This window comes from Chinchilla lanigera, unplaced genomic scaffold (genome assembly GCF_000276665.1).
Source record: "Chinchilla lanigera isolate Chin_1 unplaced genomic scaffold, ChiLan1.0 scaffold00048, whole genome shotgun sequence".
Classification (NCBI taxonomy): Eukaryota; Metazoa; Chordata; class Mammalia; order Rodentia; family Chinchillidae; genus Chinchilla; species Chinchilla lanigera.
This window is the reverse complement of record NW_004955449.1, coordinates 9,364,250-9,388,188: the sequence shown is the minus strand read 5'-3', so window position 1 is coordinate 9,388,188 and position 23,939 is coordinate 9,364,250. Positions and strand designations below refer to the sequence as shown.

The 23,939-nt window shown below is 37.0% G+C and overlaps 1 protein-coding gene across 1 annotated transcript in view; it reads right to left on the bottom strand.

The window, feature by feature from the left end:
• Cobll1 (cordon-bleu WH2 repeat protein-like 1) overlaps positions 1 to 23,939 on the bottom strand; it is a gene marked incomplete at its 5' end in the record, with an annotated part of 59,334 nt that overhangs the window by 11,861 nt on the left and 23,534 nt on the right. The window contains 5 exon segments of the mRNA XM_013518787.1: positions 1,174 to 1,268; positions 2,281 to 2,512; positions 6,086 to 6,223; positions 7,626 to 7,700; positions 8,140 to 8,293. Coding sequence (XP_013374241.1) covers positions 1,174 to 1,268; positions 2,281 to 2,512; positions 6,086 to 6,223; positions 7,626 to 7,700; positions 8,140 to 8,293 — 694 coding nt within the window.

Genomic DNA, 23,939 nt, shown 5'->3' with positions numbered 1-23,939 from the left:
AAATGTACATGTAGCACTAACTTGATGTCAAAATTTATTGAGAATTATTTAATTTGGCTATTATTTAAAAAGAAAGCAGCAGCTTTTAAATGACTGCTAGAGAGGAATGCTATGCTACAGTCATTACATCTCCTTCTTAGTGTATTGCAGAGTGGTACTAAACATGGAAAAAAATAACTTAAAGGCATCCACAGATGGCACACGCATATATGACATGAACTATCCCGCTGTATTAGACCCATTTTCTAGGAATTTTAACTGTATATATTGACATATATTAGACTATGAACATTCATAAGCCACTGCCTCCATACTCACTTGAAACATATCACTGTGCATTCCTTGAATTTCCTACTGCAAAGTGGTATTTTTTCATTGAAATTTAATCCCAAGTATATATTTTAAGTATATATTTTAAGGGTATCTCAGTAGGCTGTTGGGTCCTACTGAGATTTCATACAAAGTATCCGTTTAATTTCTCTGATCTAAAATTGCTTAACTCAGTTGAAGACTCAGGAATATAGAATTACATGGTTTCTAGCAAACAAATAACAAAATAAATGAAGTGATAGGATTTGAATAGGAATGGGTGATATACTGTAGATTAAAGTTAATTTTTTTATGCAAAGACATCATGACCATAGGGCAAATTATAGCATTAAGTGAACTGTGTCATGAGAAAAATAAGAATCTCTTGATTTGGGGCTGAGAACTTGGAAACAGTGATTAATAATATTACATAGTTAGAACATTTGGTCCCTGAATATTAGGTAGACAAATTTCATCCAAAATGTAGCAACTTGGTAAAGTAAAATTGGCTTGCAATCAGGAGTCAGAAGAAAGAAGAAAAAGTCACAAATGCATGCAGGATACAATTTTAAGATCCAAAATTTAAGTTAGAGAGCCTCTAGGAATTAATAACATCAATGTACTCATGATAATTTAGAGCATACTTCGCAATAATATTGCCTGGATTCGCATCCTAGGACCACCATTTACTACTCATAAGATTTAGTATCTTTGTGGCTCAAGCATCTGTACAATGGGACTAAAAATAACAGCACCTATAAATGAGTCAATATACAGGACTAAATGAGCCTATATGTTTTAATAACAGTCTTTGGCACATGACAGCTTACGACAGTGTTGGCTACTGCTATTTATATAACTCACCTTTCTTTTGATTTGGGCCCAGTGAATGCAAGTTCTTGACACCATCAGCTAACATATCTTCACTGCTTATATCATGCACAACACTGTGTGACCCTCTGGAAGATGTGATACTGTATGTTATATACTATTCAAACAAATAAGAAAAGAAGCAGTAATCTCCAAAGACAGATGGACTGAAATAATCATCTTTATCTGCCAAATACTGGAAATGTAATAGCAAAGAAAAAAATACAACTGAGAGGAAATGCTATTATCAAACGTTAGGTTTCATATGATGGTCCTATTCCAAAAAAAAAAAAAAAAGAAGCTTAGCAAAATAGATACTTCCCAAGCAGTGCCATTATCTTTTAAAGAAAAAGGACGTTAAATGAAACATTTTAGGCTTGTATCTGGCCAAATCAACTATATAAATCAGGATGTGGATTGACCTCATCATTTGTTTGTCTTTTTTTTTCCTGGTGACAGGACAGTTTAATTTGGAGACAATTCCATGCAAATTCTGATAAACCTCTGACAGATATTTATTTATTTTTCTTGGTTTATTTCATCTTTTCTCATGGTGTTGCATTTCAAACATCATAAAAGTGGTCTAGACTATAGCTTTCAGTCCTTAGGGTCAAATGCAAAGTGCATTCTTTGCACAATAAGGGTGACTATCAGAATAATACTGGTGATTTATCCTCGTGCTCTAATATAAACTGTTTTCATATGTTTTCATAAACAGTTTCATATGTTTTCTAATATGAAACTGTTTTCATATCCCAATCAGGGAAAATCCTTCAGGAGAATTTGGTAAAAACTGAAAACTGAACGTTTCATTTAAGTCAAACAGGCAAAATACACAAGCAAACAACTTTAATTTTTGAGTTAGACAAGTTATGGGTAATCTGACATGGGGATATTCGAACGGTTACTTTTTATTTTCTTTGAATACAACTGTATGCAAATAGGCACTTTACTAATAAACACATAATATAGTGGGAGTAAGAAGGTAGAATCTAAACAAAAGAGCCAACTACATTTGTGCTTAAAATGTCATATCTATACTTAACAAGAATGGTATTAACTAAAAACTCTGCCAACACTCCTGGCAGATAGACGACTTACTGTCCATCTGTGCTTCTAGCTTCTTGTTTCTTCTCCTTGGAGTTTTGTGAAGCCTCTCCACTGTCAGTGCCAAGGGCTGAGTCAGGGTCCTTCTTCAGTGCACTTATTATATCAGTGGATACGAAAGACATGTCTGGTGACCTCAGAGAAATACTGTCCGCCTCCTTAGGCACCTCACTCAGTTCTTCCTTTTCATCTATCTCTTCAAGGCTATAATCCGAGCTTATTCCAGCTACAAAGAAATGCAGATATGTCCTCAATGTTAATTTACTTTATTCAACCTGTACAATCCTACAAGGAATTTTTAACTGAACTCTTTTCAAAGCTGGTTCAAAATTAATAGGGGAATACTTTTCCAACAGTGAATACTCATGGTAATATATAACCAGATTATCTCAGACTCATACAACTCTAAAAACAATTTGCATCATTCTAACTTTTACTCCTGGAAGTTTAGTTAATCCCACATACTTCAAGTTAATTATTTCATTTAGAAATGTATATTCAGGGCTGGGGATTTAGCTCAGTGGCACAATGCCTGCCTGGCAAGTACAAGGTTGTGAGTTCAATTCTTGGTACCGGAAGAAAAAAAAAATACCAAAGAAATGTACACTCAGTTACATGATTTTATACTTATATGATAACCCAGTAATACAAATTACATGCAAATTAATCATTTTTAAAATGCAAACTAAAGGCACATGAGATTTTTGTATTATCAACAAGTACACGTCCAGTTTGATTCAGCAGTTATCAGTATTGACAATATCTGGGAATTACCCAAGCCTCTTTTGAAAATACTGAGGTTGATACCCTATTTCATAGCTATTAAATCAAAATCTCTAAAGGGTGGGTCAAGAAATTTTAAGGTTCCAAAGGTTATTCTAATATAAAACCAAGGTTAAGAGTCACGGATATAAGTGCTTTAAAATAATTTAAACACACAAAAGAACAAGTATTAAACAACAGGAATTAATTTTCATTCCTAGTTTGATTCTCAGGGGCAACTTCCTTTAACAATTATTTCCTGTTCGTTATTAGAAAGCAATAATAAGCATTCATAAGCAGATATCCATACTCGTCCCATTTTCTGTTAATTTAATATAAACAGGAGCATACTATACCCAATGTTGTCTACCTAGTTTTTCTCTTTCGTTTTATTTTTCTTAAATATTATCCCATTATATGTATATAATTCTTCTTAGTACTTATTGTAAAGATAATCTGTAAAATTTCACACAAACACTGAAGGTCTAGATCTTTGCTCAAATAAAGTTGAACATTTCCATTTGCACAACAGCATTTTGATGAAGTTCAATTTTACCTCAAGGTGTGTATGTATAAGATGACTAGGCATTACATGTCATTATAGTGATCAGTACATCTAGAAAATTTGAAACACATGTAAAATACTGAAAGGGTATTTCCTTAATTTTATCTCTAGGTATACAGGCAGCAAAGTGTATTATTTATGCTTTTCATGAAATAAATATGGAACTGGGCATCACAGTGTCTGCCTACAGTACTAGTACCCAGCTACTCAGGAGGCTAAGACACGAAGACCACTTGACCTCATACCTGAGGCCAGCCTGGGCAACATAATAGGACAGAGATAGAAAGAAAGGAGAGACAAGGAGGGAGGGAAGGGTTATTTTAAAGACATTTTATTGTTAAAAATTCTCAGGAAAAATATTGAGGAATTTAAGTGAATTTTCAAATATACATATTTTGGCAAATGTTTTATCATGGTATGTGAAATACTGTGATGTCATCATGTAGTTTTACGTGCTGTGATGTAACCTACTGTACCTACGTAGCCAGCGTTAGTTCCACAACGTGACACTGTGTATTAAGTAACAAAAATGAAAGGCGCCATGGTTTAGATGTAAATGTGTTTTATAAATGATTATTCAGAATATATTGAGCTTTTCTGACATTATATTAACTGAGATAACGTTTAGCGAATTATTGGTCATTATGCTTATTCTACCATGTCTATCACAAGTATTTCAGAGATATGCAGTTTTTCTTTAAGTGCACATCCCTTACTGAGAAACTGGTCTCAATTCAAGTATCAAAAATCTTTTCAAATTATTTTTACAGATTGTATAACTTGGTAACTACAAGAATCACATCAGAGTTCTTACATACACATACACACACACACACATATATATATATAAAATCTGAAAAGCATTATTGTTATAAAAAAATCTTAGAAATGCAATGATTTTTTTAAAAAGAGAATTCATTTTGTTGTTTGACTAGCATAGATTTTTCCCAGACTTTGAGAGGAAAAAAATGAACTTTGCTTTGTACCTGTTGACCAAAAAATATTTGTGCATTGTTTCTCATTTTTGGCAACTGTAATATAAACTCTCGGACAAGTCTTTGTGGGTAAACAAGTTTTTACTTTTCTTGGGAAAATACCTACAGGCAGTGCTGCTGGGTCATATAGAAAATGACTATTTAAATTTCACTCAAAAACCTCTGTCAAGGGCTATGAATATAACACACCAATAGAACACATGCCTGGCATGCAGGACAGCCTGGGTTTAATCTCAGTCACAAACCCATCCAAAAATAAACAAACAAAAATAACAACAACTAAAATCCCTGCCAAACTACTTTTCAAACCAGCCACACAATTCTGGATTCCCATAAGCAGTGACAGCATACTAAATGTAAGCTGCCGGTGGGAAGTGACATAGGCTTTTTCTGAGTCACTGAAAAATTGGGAACAATTATGATAAAATTCAAGTACTACACTCAGTTTTCCTAGGATGTAAACAAAATAATTCCAAATTTTTGAGAAAGCAACTGAGAATAATATCATAGACAACAGCCACAACAGATAAACAAAGGAGTATTTCACTAAAGAATGTATGTAAATATCTTTAACAAATATATATATTTATATATAAATATTTATATACATTCATATATATTTGTATATATATATATGAATAGCTGGGATAACTGTATTGCTGATGTCTGATGGTATATTGAAAGGAACAGTTAATGCTTCAAATTTTTTATGTTCTGACCGATTCTGCATGCTTATATCTGGTAATCTGAGCAACTGATTTGAAGGAACTACCATGAGCAATGGAACTAAGCAATGGAACTACCATGGTGAATTCCTACCATATTGTCTAGTGAAACTCTGTATTACCTCTAACGTTTCATCTAATAATTATTTTCTTTGTCTCTTTAATGGTTTGAACAATCTCCCCTTCTTAAATCTGGTAATCTGAGCAATGCAGTTGAAGATAACAATATGCAATAAAACAACCACTGTTAATTCCTATCATTTTGTCCTGAAACCCTGTATCACTTTTAATGTTCTTGCTTTGGTTTGCTTATGGTGCTGGTATGCTGCTATTATTCTATTTTTTTTTCATTTACTACTCTCTTTAAAATAAATATATATATATACATATATTTTAATATAATGTAGTAAATATACTATTTAATATTATTAAGTATATTTAAATTTTTATATTATATTACATTATATCATATTATAAAGTTAAAACAGTTCCATCAAAAAGTAGAAAGTCAAATAGAAAAGAAGGGGAAATCATTTAGAACCACTGATTTCATTAATCCTACACTGTCATGTTCAGGCATACAGTTAAGGAAAACAGCATTCCAGATAGATTTGTCAGAGAAAAGAGAAACACTTATTTCTTTGGGAAACATTTTTACAGATTTTACAGGTTTAACCAGTAACCAGCTCTGTACTTGGTGATGTCTTAATCTGCGTAAAACAAAGCACCAGCCGAAAGGCCTGAGCACCTACATGTCCAGGATGCTACAGCCGCCTCGGGGGTTCCAGGACCCTCGGAGAGAGAGGTTTCGTCAGGCAGTTTGGGCGTAGTACACTGTTCTTGATGAAGGAGCCCAGGGCCAAGGCAGCCTTCTGCCAAAGAAGTAGAATCTGCAGAAATATCACTTAGACAGAAAAGTTAAGGCAAGCAAACCGAGAAGCATTTCAGAAGAAATCAGAGTTGTTAGCTCATAATCATCCATGTATTAAACAGGAAGAGCAAAACAGGAATGAAGGGAGAGAAACAGATACCGAAGTTTGAAGAGCATGCACATTTTAAAATATTTCAAAATCTAATAATTTCATTGCATATTTTAAGTGAACAGTACTCAGTGTATTTCTTTTAAAGAATAAGATAGTATCACTGATACTAGTTTGAGAAAAACCATTACTTGTTATATAATAGTAATATTTTAAATCACAAAATAGTGAAAAATTCTTAGTTAAAATTTCAAACTCCTAAGCATCACATAAAAATTCACAATTACAGTTTAGATGCTCTCGTATCTTTCCAAATTTATAAATAAATGACAAAAATGAGGCAGTTACATGAAGCAGTTTTTATACTTATCAAGTTATTCCCACACTAAAGTAGTGATTTTTTTTTTTTTTGGTACCGGGAATCGAACTCAGGACCTTACACTTGCCAGGCAGGTGCTTATGCCACTGAGCTATATCCCCAGCCCTTTTTATTTTTTTTTTAAAGCACAGTGATATTCTGTTATGATATGACATTATTGGTCTATCATATTCATCTATCTCTAACACTAACTCTATAAGAAAATTTTCATCATATGTATAAGACCTACTAAGTACCCATCATTGAAAACATGGGAAATAGTATTAATTATTCAATTTTTAGTAGAACTTCATTTATTTGGGGAAAATCTACAAGAGTTAAATAATAAAAAGTATTTTTATAGTAACAGATTTCTAGTCATTAGAGCAGGACACCTAATATGTTGAGTTCATACTTGGGACAGTAGCCTAATTAGATTGTGCTTACTTTTTTTTTTTCTCTTTTTTGAGACAGGGTCTCACTATGCACTTCAGGCTGGCCTTGAGCTTACTATGTAGCCCAGGCTAGTCTCAAACTTGCAATGATCCTCCTGCCTCAGCCTCCCAAGTGCTGGGATTACAGGCGTGCGCCACCATGCCCGGCTGTGCTTACATTTTAATGTAAGTTTTCTTTTAAATACACCAAGGCACCTTTCTAATGATGTCATTACTCTTAGGGGGAAGGAGGTTAATAAATGTCAACCTGACACTGCATAAGGAAAGTAGGAGACCAAACAGGGAAAGTACTCAAAGTACAATTTCTGAAATGAAATCTTCATTCTAATCTCAAATCCTAGGGGGAGAAAAACAAGGAAAATTCATTTCATCAGATAAATATTGGGAAATGAAGCCAAAGAATCTCTTTCATATACAGGGCATTCTAACTGGATTCATTTCTCTATCGTCAAGAAGCTCTTTTTCAATAATGACACAGGGTGGAGGGGCAGCACCGTACCTGGGCTGGGGAGGCCCTCGGGAGAGGTTGCTTCCAAAACGCTGTCTGGGGAAACCCCGTCTACTGCCTGCAGAGCTAAAAGAAGCAGCACAACTTATGCACAGGTCATAGGCACGGCGGAAGCAACTCTTGAAGTTAGCTTAGTTTTTTTCACGTAATTTAGAAAGAAATGAACCTTAACCTGGCTAGAAGCCTTCTGCTATCTATCCAGCTATGAAATGATTACATGTTACTTAGATTCTCATTGTAAGTGTGGTCCATTCTGGAATGGCAGATTCTTTCCAAATAAACTTCCAAATTATAATAAGCTCATTTAAGAATAACGAGCCTGTACAATATTGTCATTTTGCTTTGTCACAAATTTTTAAAAAGTAGTTCAGAATGTGATAAAGGATGATTTAAAAAGCCTAAGTATTAAAACTTAATAAAAAGATACAAGTTATGACATATCATTTCTCCTGTCTCCATTAAATAAAACAATACAAATATCATGTCGTGGGAAAAGTAACATTACCAGTGGCGTGGCCATTTTCATCACTTTGATGCAGGGGTATTTTGGAGGGTGGGGAAGGTGCTTTCCGCTTTGTCCTTTTCAAAGATAAATTCCCTTCAGATGTGGTGGTGAGCGGAAGTGAGCCCGTCCTCACCCTGCCCGCCTCACGGGGACTCTGTAGAGAACAAAACAAGCAACCTATATTTAGAAATTAACTGCAAACCCTAGGAAGACACCTGAACTTTACAACAAACATATCATGTACCAAAATGGAACAGAATAATAATTAATTCAAAAAAATGTAACAAAAATTCATTCAAAAACCATTCTGTTTGTGTTCAGAAGCCATACTGTGGGAGGGACATATAAAGAAAAATAAAATATAGGCATTTCAGGACATCTAGGTGAGGAAGGGAGATGACGTGCAAATAAGGAACTGCTGTGCGCATGGTTAGTGAGAAACACCGTTAAAAGCTAACTTTCAAAGAAAAGTTTGAAGACATTATCGGATGTAAAGCACAGGATGATTAGCCTCCCTCTGAAGCCTAGTTTATCAGTGAAAAACACTTCAAAAAACAGTATGTTTACTGAAGGAAAGCGCTTTGATGTCACCAGTCACAAACAGCTAACGTTCCCACTCACAGCAGGTGACCGCCAGCAGACCCTAAGACAAGTCCACCTCAGGAAGCTGGCTGATCCTTGCTGGCCAACTGCCATATTATTATCTGTGCTCTTCACAACAAAACTGCTTGAAAGAATTTGTACCCAGTTTTTATCTGCAACTTCGCTTTTCCCATTGAGTCTCTCCAGTTAAACTTACCCAACCTTTGATCTATTGAAACTTTTTCCAGCAAAGTCACAGTGACCTTGGCCACAAATACACCAGCAGTCATTTCTCAGAACTCACTTCTGTGATCTGTTAGCAGCATGGAAGACAGCAGACCACACTTCTACAATCTTTATCTTGCTTCCAGGATACTGCGCTCCTTCCTGTCCAGTGAGTCACACTCTCTAGCCACTCAACCTCCTTTGTTCGTTACTTTTCATCTCTTGACCAACACTGGTATCACTCAGGGCTCGGTCCTAGGACATATTCTCCCTCATATCTATGCTCACTCTCTTGGTGATCCACTCTATTCTCTTGTTTATAAGTATTATTTACATGCTTATGAACTCATGCCTCCATCCTGGACCTCTGTTCTGATCTCCACTACAGCTCCATAGGCAGTTTCATGTTAGAATGCTGAAAACTGAAATCATGACAATATTATCCCCTAACCCTTTACTATCATCTTTCCAAATGCCCTTATCTCCTCTGTCTCACACTGAGTCTGTCCCGTTGGTTCTGCACTTACTAGACATCACCAATTCAGCTCGATTCCTACAACACCGTCTAAATCATTAAAACCCTCTGATGGCTTCCCACATGGCACGGAAAACTCAGCGTCTTTAGAACTGATGACCCAGCCCTGAAGGCTCTCTGATCTTGTTGAAGACTGGCTGGCTCTCTTGCCATCCCTCCCATGTATCAGGAGAAATCCTATGTAAGGATGGCTACCTTTGCTGTCTCCTGATCCTGGGAATGTTTTTCTGATAACTCAATGTCTTACTCCGTCGTTTTCCTCAGGTTGTTTCTCACATGGCACCTTCTCCATGAGCTCCTCCCTGACTCGCTACTGCTGTTGTCCCCTGCCCAGCTTTAGTTTTACGGTGGCATTTAATACTTTTCTAATATAGCATCTGGTTGGTTTATTTCCTCATTTATTGTCACTCCTCTTAGAAATGACTGAAATGGAAGGGGCTTCCCCCCCCCCGCCCCCCCGCACTCTTCTTTTGCTCATTGTTGTACTTCTAAATCAGTGTCTGGCTCTTGGACGTTTCTCAATAAATGCTCCTTGAGTAGATGAAAGATGAGTTAGATATTGCATTCTTCTTTTCTCATAAATAAGAGACCTTGGTGAGCTCGGACTAGGAATCTGTCTAAAGCTTGGGCCACTCTAATCTTACAACATAAGTACATCTAGGGAAATTAAATAATTCATCAGAAATTTTCATTATGTCTTGCCACACATCAAGAAAAATTTGACAAATTTACTATTTCATAACTTTCTAACTTTTCTGGCAGAAAAAAAGGAAACCTTCCCCAAAAGAAACAACAAAAAAAACCTCTCTGATTTTGTTATCACGACTGCTGCCAACTGTGTGAGATACTAAAGAGGAAAGCGGGTCACCTCATGGGACGGTGGCAGGGGCTTGGCTGCAGAAACCTCCCACTCACCATTCCTCTGACAAGGCAGTATGACACGGTGGTACCAAGTGATCTCCCCAGAAGTCAAGACGCTGAACTTCCTCCACACCCGTTATAAAGGACTAAGCCCACCCTGCTCTACCTATTGGCACCATAAGACTCCAGAACTCTCCACAATCCAGCGAGAGAGCAGCTAAGACTTGCTATCCAAAACCTAGTTTTCAACTAAGAGTCACCAAAGTCTGTTCTGATTAAATATTGTAATTACTCCCTTGGGGAGGATCCTCAATGGACCTTTGAAAAAAATTCAAGAGTCCCCTGAAACAAATAGCTAAGAAAGAAATGCAGAGGAATTAACATAATTCAATGTTAAGTAGAATACAAAAGTAAATATGTGTTCGGAAACTTTCACATCTTTTTTTTTGAGACAGGGTCTCATTATATAGCCCAGGCTGGCCTCGAACTCCTGGTGATCCTCCTGCTTCCACCTCCCACATGCTGGAATTACAGACGTGCACCACCACATCCAGCTTCACCTGTTATCTTATAAAAGTAATAAATTTAGAAATCATTAGAAGGCTTAAAAATTCTAAAAGAGTATCATTTCACTTGTTAAAACATTTATCTAAAAACCAAAATCAGTAGATGTTATTTCTTGTTGAACCTACTTCTACGAAGTCCCATTAAAGCAAAACTCCTGCTGTAGTTTCTTGCTCACGAGCAAGAATGCAGTAGGTAATCAACAGGCAATTGCTGAATGCCCCCAGAAACAGCAACTTTTGATTCTCCCCTCAGTTTCATCCTTATGTTTTGACTGATTGTTTTCATGAGGTGTGTAATAAAAATACTTTCATCTTTAGGTTACATTTTAAACACTGTCACATATGGGTGTTCCCCATTACCTGATAAAAGCAGTTATGATATGAACTTCTCAAGCAACAATATTCTTAAATTTGGGATACGAAAAATAAAGCAGATAGCACAGAAATAAAGAGGGAGGAATGTTTATACAAAGCTTCAGAAATTCATATGGTCCAATCCATACTGTGAAGATAGAATACCCACAGACAGCTATTTATCAGTCTAGAAGTCTTAAAATAAGCTAGCATTTTTTGTACAGGATGTTTCTATGGATAAGGAATTCTAAACTTGTCAAAATAGATTCTGATAGTTTTACAAATGCTAAAAGTTTTTCAGTAACATTTATGAAGACAGTTGAGGGAACGCATGTTGAAAGGGCACAGCCATGGACATCTCGAGAAGCATATGTTTTATAATCTTACTCATTAAGATTCATCGCCTTATGCTGATGTGCAGATGTAAATATATGTACATTTCCAGAGCTGCCATTTTGATCAAAGACACTAAGAAAGAGGACAGTAGCAGAGAACATGACTATTACAAAGAGATAAGAACTAGATTCCATGCTGTGATTAATGGTTAAAACTTATTAAATTTAATATAAATATAACTGCACAAGAGATGGTCCTAAGGCAGGAGTGTAGAATTAATAAGAACTGCGAATTTACATAATCAACAGCAGATTACTGACAAACGTAAGTTTTATTTTGAGATATGAGTGGCATTATTTAAGGGAATAGTTTTCTATTATTGTAAGACAGAGAGGTAAGCAGTTTTCAGAATGAGACTTAGAAACAAACCTCAATCAGCTGAGGTACTGCTGAAGAGTGTCAATGTAATAAAAGTCAAACTTGGGGTTCTTTTCTGTTGTCTCAAATGTCACTATACAAATGACATGAAGGAAGCCCTAGGCCTAGAGGAAGAGATTCTGATCTACTGGGGGAGTCTGCAGCAGAAAAATGTGTGAGGGGGGGTGGACTTCAGTGAGAAGACTTCATTGTTTCTTGGCTAGACTGGAGTCAAGAAAGCTGACGTGCACATGGAATATACACAGTACACACACACCTAACACACTGTTAGAGAGGCGGTCAGTCCAGGAACGGGTAATATTAGAGACCAGACACACTGAGCCATCACAGTCATTAACACAGGAGTTTCCATTTAGAATGTTAATAAACGAAGTCTGGGGAAGTTACTGGTGCCCAAACAGTGCCATTTCCTGGGAACTTGAGGAAAACGACCCTAATAATCTCTCAATAGTCCTACTCTTAAACTGATCACAGTTAAATCCCTCTGCTTTTAGTGTGAATCTGTCTAACTGAGGAAGGCATACAGAGGGCTTGCAGGTCAGCAGGGAGCCCACCAGAACAGTTACCAAATAAATGGGTTTTCGAGTAAACACCTGGGATCCAAGCAGGAAACGTGCCATTTGATGTCTCTGTGACCTATAGCCTTCTCATCAGTGAGAAGGGAAAGTAACTGTACCTGTGTCAAAAAAGCCTGGGACGCTTACCGCGCTTATATGTAAAACAGAACAGGGCCTAGCACACAACACACACGCCATAAACACTAACTGATACCGCCACATGACTTTTATCTATTTTAAAGTATATGAGTGTGTTCTCTAAATAAAGTAAGAAAATACTGTTAGTTTTTGAAGTTAGAATAAAAGTATGGACAGACGGTCGTTTCTCTCTGGCGGTAGTGAGAGTGAGAATCCTATCCTGTAGGGATCAACCGCAATTACAATCAACCTTGAAAGGCCACAGTGCTCATGTTCAAGCACCTGTGCTCCACCCACTGCATGGGCAAAGTACATCCCCAGGGGGCACTTCATCACTCTCTCAAGGAGTCTAATAAAAGTTAAACCTTTAGCACTACTGTGTGAAATCTTGGTGATAAGTATATGGGTGTGCTTTATAGTAAACAAATTCAAAATATTTCAGAGGTAAATTTAATGTGAAGAATTAAGAATAAAGAACTGTTCGTAATAGTCTTTGGCTTTTCCCACCAAGAGACATTTCCTTTCATTAAATTATGACCACATTTTTAAAAATGAATTGAGGTTAAATTGTTTTTAAGTCTGAAGGTTTTGCAAAATGAGAAAACAGGTTTTACTTACTAGCAGAAACTGCTTTGGTTAATCATTAGAGGTACTCAATTATTTACTTTAGAAGACTGAGCCTGTAACAGGAACACACCTCACTGAACTCTGCGGGCTGTGAAAGGAAACAGCCACAAGGAAAACCAGAACAAACTAACAAAAGACAGTGGCAGCAAGGTCAGGCTGAAAACCAGGCCAGGTAGTTAAACCCCGAGAATTCGTATCTCGATCAGAATATACTGGTTCAAGAGGAAACGAAGTTTTACAAAGAAAATGGAAATAAATGGTGTTAACAGATTTACTCTACACTGGTTCTTCAATCATTTATTAGTTAGAGTTGAATTATAAGATGTAGGTAATTGAAATCAATAGATCCTAGGTAAAGGAGTTCAGTGAACGATGACAAAAAGGAAAAAATTTTTTTAGAAGATAAAAATACAGTAGCTCAACTTCAGTGATGTTTTAAAAGGTTTCTGTTGAAAGCTTTTGGAGATTCCTGTTTCTAATGTGATTTCCACACGTGGGGAAGGGCAGGGTTAGTGGAGAGATCTTAAACCCTTAAATTTATCTTAAAACTCATGTTCTGCTTCTTAAAGGACAGATTCACATTATCCTACTCTAACCTGAACATTCCCAACAAGAACTATGGAATGGTATTAAATATCTTATGATTAACATTAGGTTTACACAAGCTGGGCATGGTGGCACATGCTGGTAATCCCAGCACTCGGGAGGCTGAGGCAGGAGGATTGTTGTGAGTTCGAGGTCAGCCTGGGCTACAAAGTGAGTTCAAGCTCAGCCTAAACTGCAGAGCAAAACCCTGTCTCAAAAAGACGAAAAAAAAAAACCATTAGGTTTACACAAATTTGCTATAAATTATGTCATAGTAGCTGAACTTTCCACATAAATGAGGGTAAAGTTCTAACTCTTTGAACTCTTGATGCAAAAAGTCTAAAATAGTTTTAGAATTTAAGCAAGTCAATTTCCTTAAATATCATTTAACAGTCATTTATTATACTATAATAAATGGAATACAGAAGAATGAGGTATTGCTGGGCACTGCAACACATACCTATAATCCCAGGTATTTTGTAGACTGACAGGAAGATTGCAAGTTTAAGGCCAACCTGGGCAATTTAGCAAGATCTTATCTTAAAATTTTTTCAAAGGGATAGGGATGTAGCTCAATGGTAGAATGCTTGCCAAGCATATGTGAGGCCCTGAGTTCAATCCCCAGTACTGAAAATAAAAAAGTATGCAGTATCAAATTTACAAAGTAAGCAAATTGTGAAGGTAAGTATAAAATATGAGATGTAAGTAATGCATAAATTTGATGAGAAAAGGAGAAAAATCTGTAAATTCCAACAAATATAGATCACCTCATAGAAGTTTTGGTGTCTACCATTTTGTGCACATATTTTATACCTATATACACATGAATACATGCACACAGATTTTTCGTCATATTGGATGAAAGTGTAGACACAGATTTTTTCCTTTGTTATACACCTCCTTCAAAATAAAATGTTAACTTTTGGTTAGGCAGGGCAAGTGTATTTCTGATGTTCTGAACCTCTGTTCTACACTTAGTTCTTCTTTGGGTGGCCCTTAGGCCTCACTCTTGAAAATGTAGGGCCTATATATCCTAATTTTGTTATTCTCTCTTTATAAATCTCTTTCATATTCTTCATTGATAGCACTGAAATTCTTAGCTTGTCTAGATCGATTTACATTACTAGAAATCAGACCCCATCCAAGTGAAGGGGTATGAGAGACAGGAGTGGCTTGTCAGGTACCAAACTATAATGAGCGAAGAGAACTGGAACAGTCATATCAGAGCCAAGAGCTCTTAAATTCACACTTGGTAAGTGGTTAACTATTTTGCTATCAATCTGCTGAAATAAATACCACAACAGAAAGCAGTAAGACTAGAGCTGAATTTACTTACAGGTGTTCTAGATACCTCCATCACCACTGAACAGTGCCTTCTGGGATACTAACTACAGTTACGCCTCTTTAGGGGATTCTAAGTGGCCAAGCTTGCCACTTGATCTCTTTATCAAAACTATGCAGTTTAAAATTCATTACTGGTCAACCATAATTCTTATATCGTCTAATTAACAAACTTACTCACCTGAGCACATCTTTAACAAAGCACTCTCATCTGTTAAAAACTATTTTTAAAAGATAACAAAATGATAAAAAAATGATAACACTAGAGCAAGAAGACACTTGGAAAAATTAATTTTAAAACCTTATTCTACAGAGGATAAATCAAGCCATAGAGAGAAGTTCAATGAAGAAAATAATAAAAAAAAAAAGAAAAAGACAAAATAATAGGCTTAATAGTAGATTCTAATCTCAACTCAGGCCAAAGTGTATTCTACCAAAACATACATCCTTTCCAACTCCTCCCCATGCAAAATATCTACCTACTTACCTGCCTATCTACCTACCTATCTATCTATCTCTTCATCTGCATTATGCCCTTGAAAGATTTTTACATTTCTTTTCATAAAGCTATCTCTGCTTTCAATTCATCAACCTTAAGTTCCTTTGAGAATGTCTTATGACTGTTTATAATATTTGTTTTTAATCTCCCAGATGAGGGCCTAGCTCATTAGTACTTCTTAGATTTAAAAAAAGAAAAAAAAAAGGGGGGGATGAATCAGGAGAGAGCTGAGCGCATGATCAAGCCTGAAAGCCAGGCAGTGGTGACGAGTCCAGCTCTCTGCGACCACAGTGATTAGGATAGAAGTGTCTCTACAGACAGATTAGCAAAATAGGAAATACCACCTACATCAGAACGAAATACCAACCAAAGGAACAAAATACACTGGGACCAATTCAGTTCATTCCAGAAAAGGCATCAAGGACGTACAGCAGGCTTTAGCCAAGAGGCCTCCTCACCTACCCTCCCCGTACCATAAGCTTATCGTCGTGGCTTCAGGGAAGAGGCCTGCTTCCCCGCTCCTTTCTGACCTGCCCTCTGCTAACAAGTGCTGGCTGTCAGAGAAAGGCAAGTCCCCACTGAGGTCCAAAAACCACCAAGTAGACAAACGAGTAAACACAGCGCTCTGCGGACCACAAAAGGCTGCCTCCCAACACTAATACTTTTCAGTGCTCTTCTATGAACTCGGTGTGCAACTTCAGAGACACAACTTTTTGCATACTGATACATAAGGAAATCTACATTAATTCCACAAATGACCTACTGTTATTTAATTATTTTTCTTTAAATTTGAACAAATATAATGAGCATAGTTCTTTACTTTTAGGTTAGAAGCAAAACTGGCAGAAAACTAAGGCATAGTAATATAGAGGATTTTTCAAGGATTAAATGAATAATGTTCTTAGAACATTGTCTGGAATATTAATAATCAATATATAAGCATTTACCACAACCATTATTTTTGTAATTATGACCTTTGAAATGAATCTAATGAAAATTACAATGACAAAATATGCATTATATCCGGGAAAGATTATACTATGCTGGTACATTTCTCTATTGAATGAAACCAGTCATATTTTTGGAAGTACAGACAGCTGTAATCTGTACATGTAAATGAAAATGCCATGGTAACCACTGTTCCCAGGCAATTGTAGAATTATGTGTGGTCCACTTCCTATATAATAAATATGAGAGAGTAGAGGAAAAAACAAAATGGTTGTGTCATAACCTGGATATAAAATTAAAACGAGGTACATTTATTAAAGATTATAAACATTACAACAGAGGAATATGACCCTAATTATTCTGTAAAATGGTTAAGATAAAAATTTATTATGTAAAGTAAGAACGAAGATATGCCTATTTCATAAATATATGACAATGCATCATCTATTTATAAACTATGGTGTATATGAAAAAGATAAAATGGCATAAAAGATGAATAAACATTTAAGAAAAATAAGTCAATTGTTAAAAAACTAATACTGTAGGTATTAAATTTCACTTGCATAATACTACCTGGCAAAATGTTTCAATTTCTCAATCTTTGAGTGTTTGCAGCGAAGTGCAAAATAAGACCAAATGAAATGCCCCTATTGCTTACTGTGTTACCAGCCAGAGTCCAGTATCACAAGTAAAATGATGTATTACATTAATGGCCAGGAAAACCTGCTTGCTATTGTAGGTATGTGTAATTCTAATTAGCAAAGGCATATCAAATATGCCAACTGAAAAATTCTTGCCAAGGTTATGTGAATTGTACGGTTCAAGATCGCCTACAACTTTTCAATTCTTTAACCTCTTCTTCAAATATAAAATAGGCTTCAGAGGATAATTTATCAATAATAGTAGGACATCCTTTGGCCAGTGACCTCATATAATGTGTTCCTCATAGCTAGTAAATATGGTGGCAGAGAAACTAAATTTTTGAACTTAGTTTCTGTTCCCAGAATTCAAATCACTTTCAATTTAAATCGATGTCCTTGCATTTCTGAACTCCTGTTTCATAAATGATAATTTTACTATACATAACTATGTGCATCTTACACATCAATGCAGGCAATATGGCTCACAGAAATAACGGCATGGGTCAACTACATCTTGTTGCGCAAATGTCATTTTACACCATTAGAAACATACTCACAAAATGCTTTAAAAACTCCAGGAGAAACTATCAGAAACTTTTTAATAGGAAAGTTTTCTTTCCAAAGGAGTATTTTGGTAGAAGATAATGTTTTACTTCTATAGGGAAATAATATGAGGCCTGAAATTATGTGAGAGTGGAAAAAAAATTCAGGGATACCAAAAAGACAATGCAGCAACGATAGCGAAATGTGTGTTCTATCAAATATATTCTTGGTGGAGAAAATTTTAGACGCAGAAATATTCCAAGAAAGGTTAGGCTCAATTATTGTACTAATTTAGATCATTACTGGCTCCTCCTTGGAAATGCCACAAGCAGCTGTCAAAATCAAGTCAGAAAAATCCACAGCCTGTTATGTGACTAATTTCAGTAAGCTCCAAAACCACTATCGAAATATTTTAATTTGCCAATATTGAGAAACGTCTTAGAGGAATGAGGCAAACTATTAAATATGGACAGCCAAGAAGTATGAGAGATGTGGTTTGGCAATGTTTTTTCCAAGAAACAGATAAATTAATCAGTCAGCCTTGACTAAGGCAAACACAGTTTTGTAACTACTTTAAAGAACACGAAACTGAAAAGCTCAAAATGAATAAAACTGCTAATTGTACATCACTTTGTCACGCATTACTGATGTTATCCCTCTAGCTATATTTTCTATCACTTCACTCATGCAAAATAAGCATTTTTTGCTATTTCTAATCAAATGTAGCTAATTCTAATATTTTCTTCTTGCTTTATTAAAGGATGCTTTAAATGAAAAATTGGAATGCTATACTTCTGTTCAACAGCGCACCCTTGTGGTTTATTGTGCATTATAGACAATAAAAATTAAAAGATAAAAGTCTACCCAAAACTCTTCATGTACTTAGAATAGATTTGGCCATTTATTTTTTTCTTCTGGTTACATATTTCACAGCACATTAATACTTTCAATCAGTAGAGCCAAAGGCTTATTAAATTTTCAAGTTCAAAACAAAACTGTTAAAGGATATAAAATGTTTAGCATGATAGTGGATATTTTGAGTTTAAAACAGGTAAGCAGTAAAATAAGGACAATTTTCCCCTAAATTGGTATATTTTGCTAAACTTCTTGAATATGTGCATATAAACAAAATCAATTTGAGTGTTAATTGTACCGATATTCACCATATAATGTACTGTAATGTTTTGGTGTCTGGTCCTTAAATTTTCCCTATAACTTTTTCAAACTTTGAGCTTTTCTGTAAAAGTTTAAGAAAAACACTGCTAGGAATTGTGTGGGCCGCATGCATACTTAATTGTTTCATTAGCTTTGTCTCCTCCACGATGAGAATGCCTAGCATCTATGGAAGACCAAAAAAGTAAATAGAAAAAGTACCAAACACATAGTTTCAGAGAAAGTAAAGATTATTCTGTGCTGGGTTCTTGAGAAAATTCTTCTTTAAGAAGGTAAAAGAATGAGTCAACTGAATGGATAGTTAAAGATGGAGGAGAGGGTGGAGTCATTCCACAATGAGTCAAATCTTCTAAAGTTAAAAGGATCCTAAAAATGAAAAGGAATTAAAACTTATAAGTAAAGTGATGGTCAGTATGTAGAGGAACTTAAGAGCCAGAAAACTACAGCTGACTGAAGTTTCTGAGTTGAGAAATTCAGAATAATTAAGAAATATAAACAAGGCAGTTTGCCACACTCAGAGCATGCTGAAGACAAGTTAAATGCTGGTGCTCTTCTTAGTCTCTGCCCTGGATTTCTGCAGGCCTGACTTCAAGACGGGATGGAAGACATAAGGAAGTGAGACTGCAGGAAGAACTGGTCACTAAGTGGATGTGAAAAAAGTCAGAAAAAAAGCAAAAGTAAGAAAAGCAAGAAAAAAATAGCAGAGCTTCTCAGTTAGGGAGAAAAACAATGAGTGTGATTCTAAACTTGCTGATTTCCAGGTACTGATGAGTCAGTAAGTATCCAAGAGTTCAAACTGCAGTACGAAGTATATTAGGACAGGAATTACAAAACCAACATATTAGTATCCTGGTGTTGCCACCGTAAATTACCATGCTTGAATGGCTTAGACCACAGAAAGTTACTCCCCAGGATTCTGAAGTCCAGAAACCTGAACTGAAGGCATCAGCAGGGCCTTTTCCCCTACAAAGGCAATAGGGAGTCTTCCCCGGGCCTCTTCCAGCTCTTGTGGGCTCCCAGCGCTCCCTGGCTGGGCGATGTCACTCGTCTTTGCTTTCACCTTCACATGACCCGACCCTCCAAGTCTCCACACCTGTGTTTCCTCTTCTCACAAGGACACCAGCCCCAAACCAAGCTCTCTTCTCTAAATCCTTACTGTATCTACAAAAACCTATTTCTAATAAGGTCATATTAATCATAGGTATTGGGGACGAGGACATGGACACATCCCTTAGGGGACATTCTTCAGATCACTAAAGTTGAGATCCATAAATCCATGAAATTGACAAAAAAAAACCCAGACACCCTTTCCTAAAGAGTACAGTAAATATAAGTAAGATCACAGATTCTAGTACCTCAACTTAGAAATTGAATAAAGGAAATAGCAAGAATAGCAGAGTTGCAATGTAAGAAGAGTACCAAGACCAAGACAGTGAGAAAAATCAAGACCCAAAGATAATTAATCGTATTAAATATGGCCACAAACATAATGAGATGCCTAAGAAGGCACACGTTCACATGTGTGCTTGTGCATATGCTCACACTGACAAACATAACCACAGCTTAATTAAGAACTTTTGTAATGAATAAATAAAAATAGAGCTTTGCCCTCTCTAAGGAAAAACAAATAATCCTGGGTCCTGGGGAACAGTATATCAAAGAACAATCCAGATGTCCAGATCAAAAGAAAAAATAATTAGAAAATTATATAAAGATGTGTAGTTTGCCAAAGGCAACATACCAAAAAACAAATTTAAAAAAAAAAGATTACTTAACAGAGGGGCACCAACTGCTCACAGAGCAGAGGGTGAGAATCAAAAGAAAGCTTTCAGCGAGGTCACCGGAAGCTGAATTTTAAGACGCAGACTATTAGATAGACCAGCTAAGACCTCTTGGGGATCCCAGTACAAAGGAAGTTTACTGGAACAGACTGAATGATGACAGCTATAATAAAGACTTGAGAGCAGGAGCTAAGAACACTTCCATACCAATGCAGAAATACTGTGGTAGCTACTTGAGAATAGTGTAATCATTTACACCCTTATCATGTACTTTAATGGTAATCCAAAGTATAAAACAATCCTGAAAATGCTACTATTTCCTATGAAGAAATTTACAGGTACTACAAGCACAAAATGAAGTCTTCGGGAGCCTAAGTTGGACCGTATCTTCCCTGCTTAGCATCAGTCTGTTTCTTGCCCGTGCCCTGGCATGCTGTGGTCTCACCATTTCCAAGTCTCTGACCAGCATGCCTCTCCTGACTACAGTACGCTCCTACACATATTTTAAGAATGAATTCAAGAATCATCTCTCTCTGTCTCTCAAGCTTCATCAAAAAACGAGCAGCTACCCAGAAGACTAGAGTTAATTCTTTCACTAAAAGAAATCATTCGCCTTCTGATTTATAAAATGGAATTTTATGCTACAAACACATTATACAAGAAAATCTTAACAGAAAAGAGAAGCAAGTTTAAAGGTGATTTTCCAAGGAAATGTTAAAGGTGAGCATCTTTTTTTTTTAATTTTAAAGAGTAAAAGAAGGATAACATAGTAATAGGGGGGCTTACCAAATTACAGACCACGTGGTAGGAAATTATCAATGGTTGTTGTTTTACATATTGTTATCTACAAGATAGTTTCCCAGGAAAAAAAACAGACAAATAATAGTGAGTTACAGACAAAAGTGGCAGGAGATAATCAATGGTTGTTGTACTATACTTTGATACCTTCAAAATGGTTTCTAAAGAAAATAAATAGAGCTATACATGAGTGACCAATTGAGTAATCATTAACTATTCTCAATGGTGGTTGTAGGAAACACATAGGAATGAACATACATCCATTTACCAAATAGCATAGGAACAATATAAACATATTGCATAGGAACAATATTAACATAATAATAATTATGTTAAAATATTAACAATATAAACATAAGCATAGGAACAATATTACAGAGTTATGGACAGATTAGTAGGAAAATAGTGGCTGCTGTAATACATGGTGGTATCTTCAAAGTGGTTTCTCAGGAAGACAGAGATACACAAAAAAGCTCTAACAAATAGTTACAGCCTAAGGGTTGTGAAAAATAGCACATTACCTCCTCACCAGTGACTCCTTTCACTGAGGTGTGACAGCTGGAATGTGGGCCAGGATTGAAAAGAAGGACTGAGAGACTTGCACCTGTGTCTAGCAACAGGCTGTTTTCTTTTTCCTCTATAGTCATGATTACCCGGGGCTCGTCCATGGAGATGACAGTCTGGCCAGAGGAAGAAGGCAGAGTATGCCCTGGGCCCCCTCATTCCTGTTGGACTAACTGGTAGGATGGGTCTGAGCTCTGGGGCCTCTGCTTCAGAGGGCAGACCGAACTCCAATGGTTGATCACATCTGCATTCAGGGCATGGCCCAGGGGCCTTCTTAAGACAGTTCCTCTTGAGGTGGCCTGGCTTTTAACACTGGTAGGAGATGAATGCAGTCATCGAGTTCTTCTTGGGGCCCCAAGAATCAGACTTAGGGTCTATTTCTCTTAGTGCCACAGCAAAAGCAGCTGCTTTTTCTCAGTCTCTTTGTTCTCTCTGCTTAGCCTCCTCCTCGTCACAGCTATAGAATACTGAGGAGGCAATTCTTACTAACATCTCATGTGACCCATCTGGGGTGAAAGCCATTTTTTGCAGCTTTTTCTCTCCAGCCTCCCAGCACACTGGGACCCCGCAACCACTTAGTGTCCTCTCCCCAACCATCAGCACAGGCAGTAGGAATCTCGGTGCAGACCTCTCCAGAGCTCCCCTTGCTCCTCCACCACAGCCTGTACAGTTAGGGGAAGAATGGCCTCCAGAGGGTCTCCCCAGGTATTGCGCAAGGTCCTCCTGGTTTCCAGCTTCCGAACAGCTCTCATGACCCCAGTCAACTAGACCTCTGAGTCTTTCGGCATAGTTTGTATTCTCATGTTCTCCAAGGCCTTGTTCAGCAGCTGCTCCTCTGCTGACTCTGGACCTATCTCGTTCTCAACAGCAGGGGCAAGAGGGACCCGTTGTGTGGCATGTATTCCCAGGGGTTTCTTCATGTCAAGATGATTCACACACGTCTCCAGGTGGGCCTATTGTGTCACTGCTTCTGTGTGCCCTGATAGTTCTCCACTGCGTGGTGGCAGCTGGTGTGAGGGCCAGTGTGTGCTGCTGCACAGCTTCCCAGGCACAGGCGCCTGCAAGGCTAGTGTCCAGCCCAAAGGCCAGTGCTCCCCGCTGCGTAGCTTTCCAGGCACAGGCAGGCCCCCTCCTGGGTGCCTGCGTGGCTAGGGTCCAGCCCAAAGGCCGGTGCTCCCCACCCCGCAGCTTCCCGGACACAGGCGGCCCCCCTCCCAGGCACCTGCACAGTTAAGGTCCAGCCCAAATGCCTGCGCTCCCTGCCCCGTGGCTTCCCGGGGTGGCTTCCTGGAATGGCTTCCCGGGCACAGACGACCTAGGGTGAGCATTTTAAAAGTGCATTTCTATTTGAGTTGCTGTTTTCCAAAGACATGTAGGATAATTTACAAACCACATTTAAAAACTACAGAAAACGTATTTTTTAGTGAAAGAATATACAATATGCATTACATGTTTGGAACCTGTTTGTTTCCTTGAGTACTGAATTTATTAGACTTTCAAAACAGAAATAGCATCCTTCAACTAGATACAAGAAATGTACTCATTATCTCAAAAGTATCTCAAAATAAAATTTATTTTCAAAGTCATGTAAGTCATTCTCTCTTATACACAGCAACAGAATATACAGTCTCACTACCACATCTACCTAAAAACTCACTAACATTCTACATAAACACAGGAATGTATAGATTGTTTAGGCCGTGAAAGG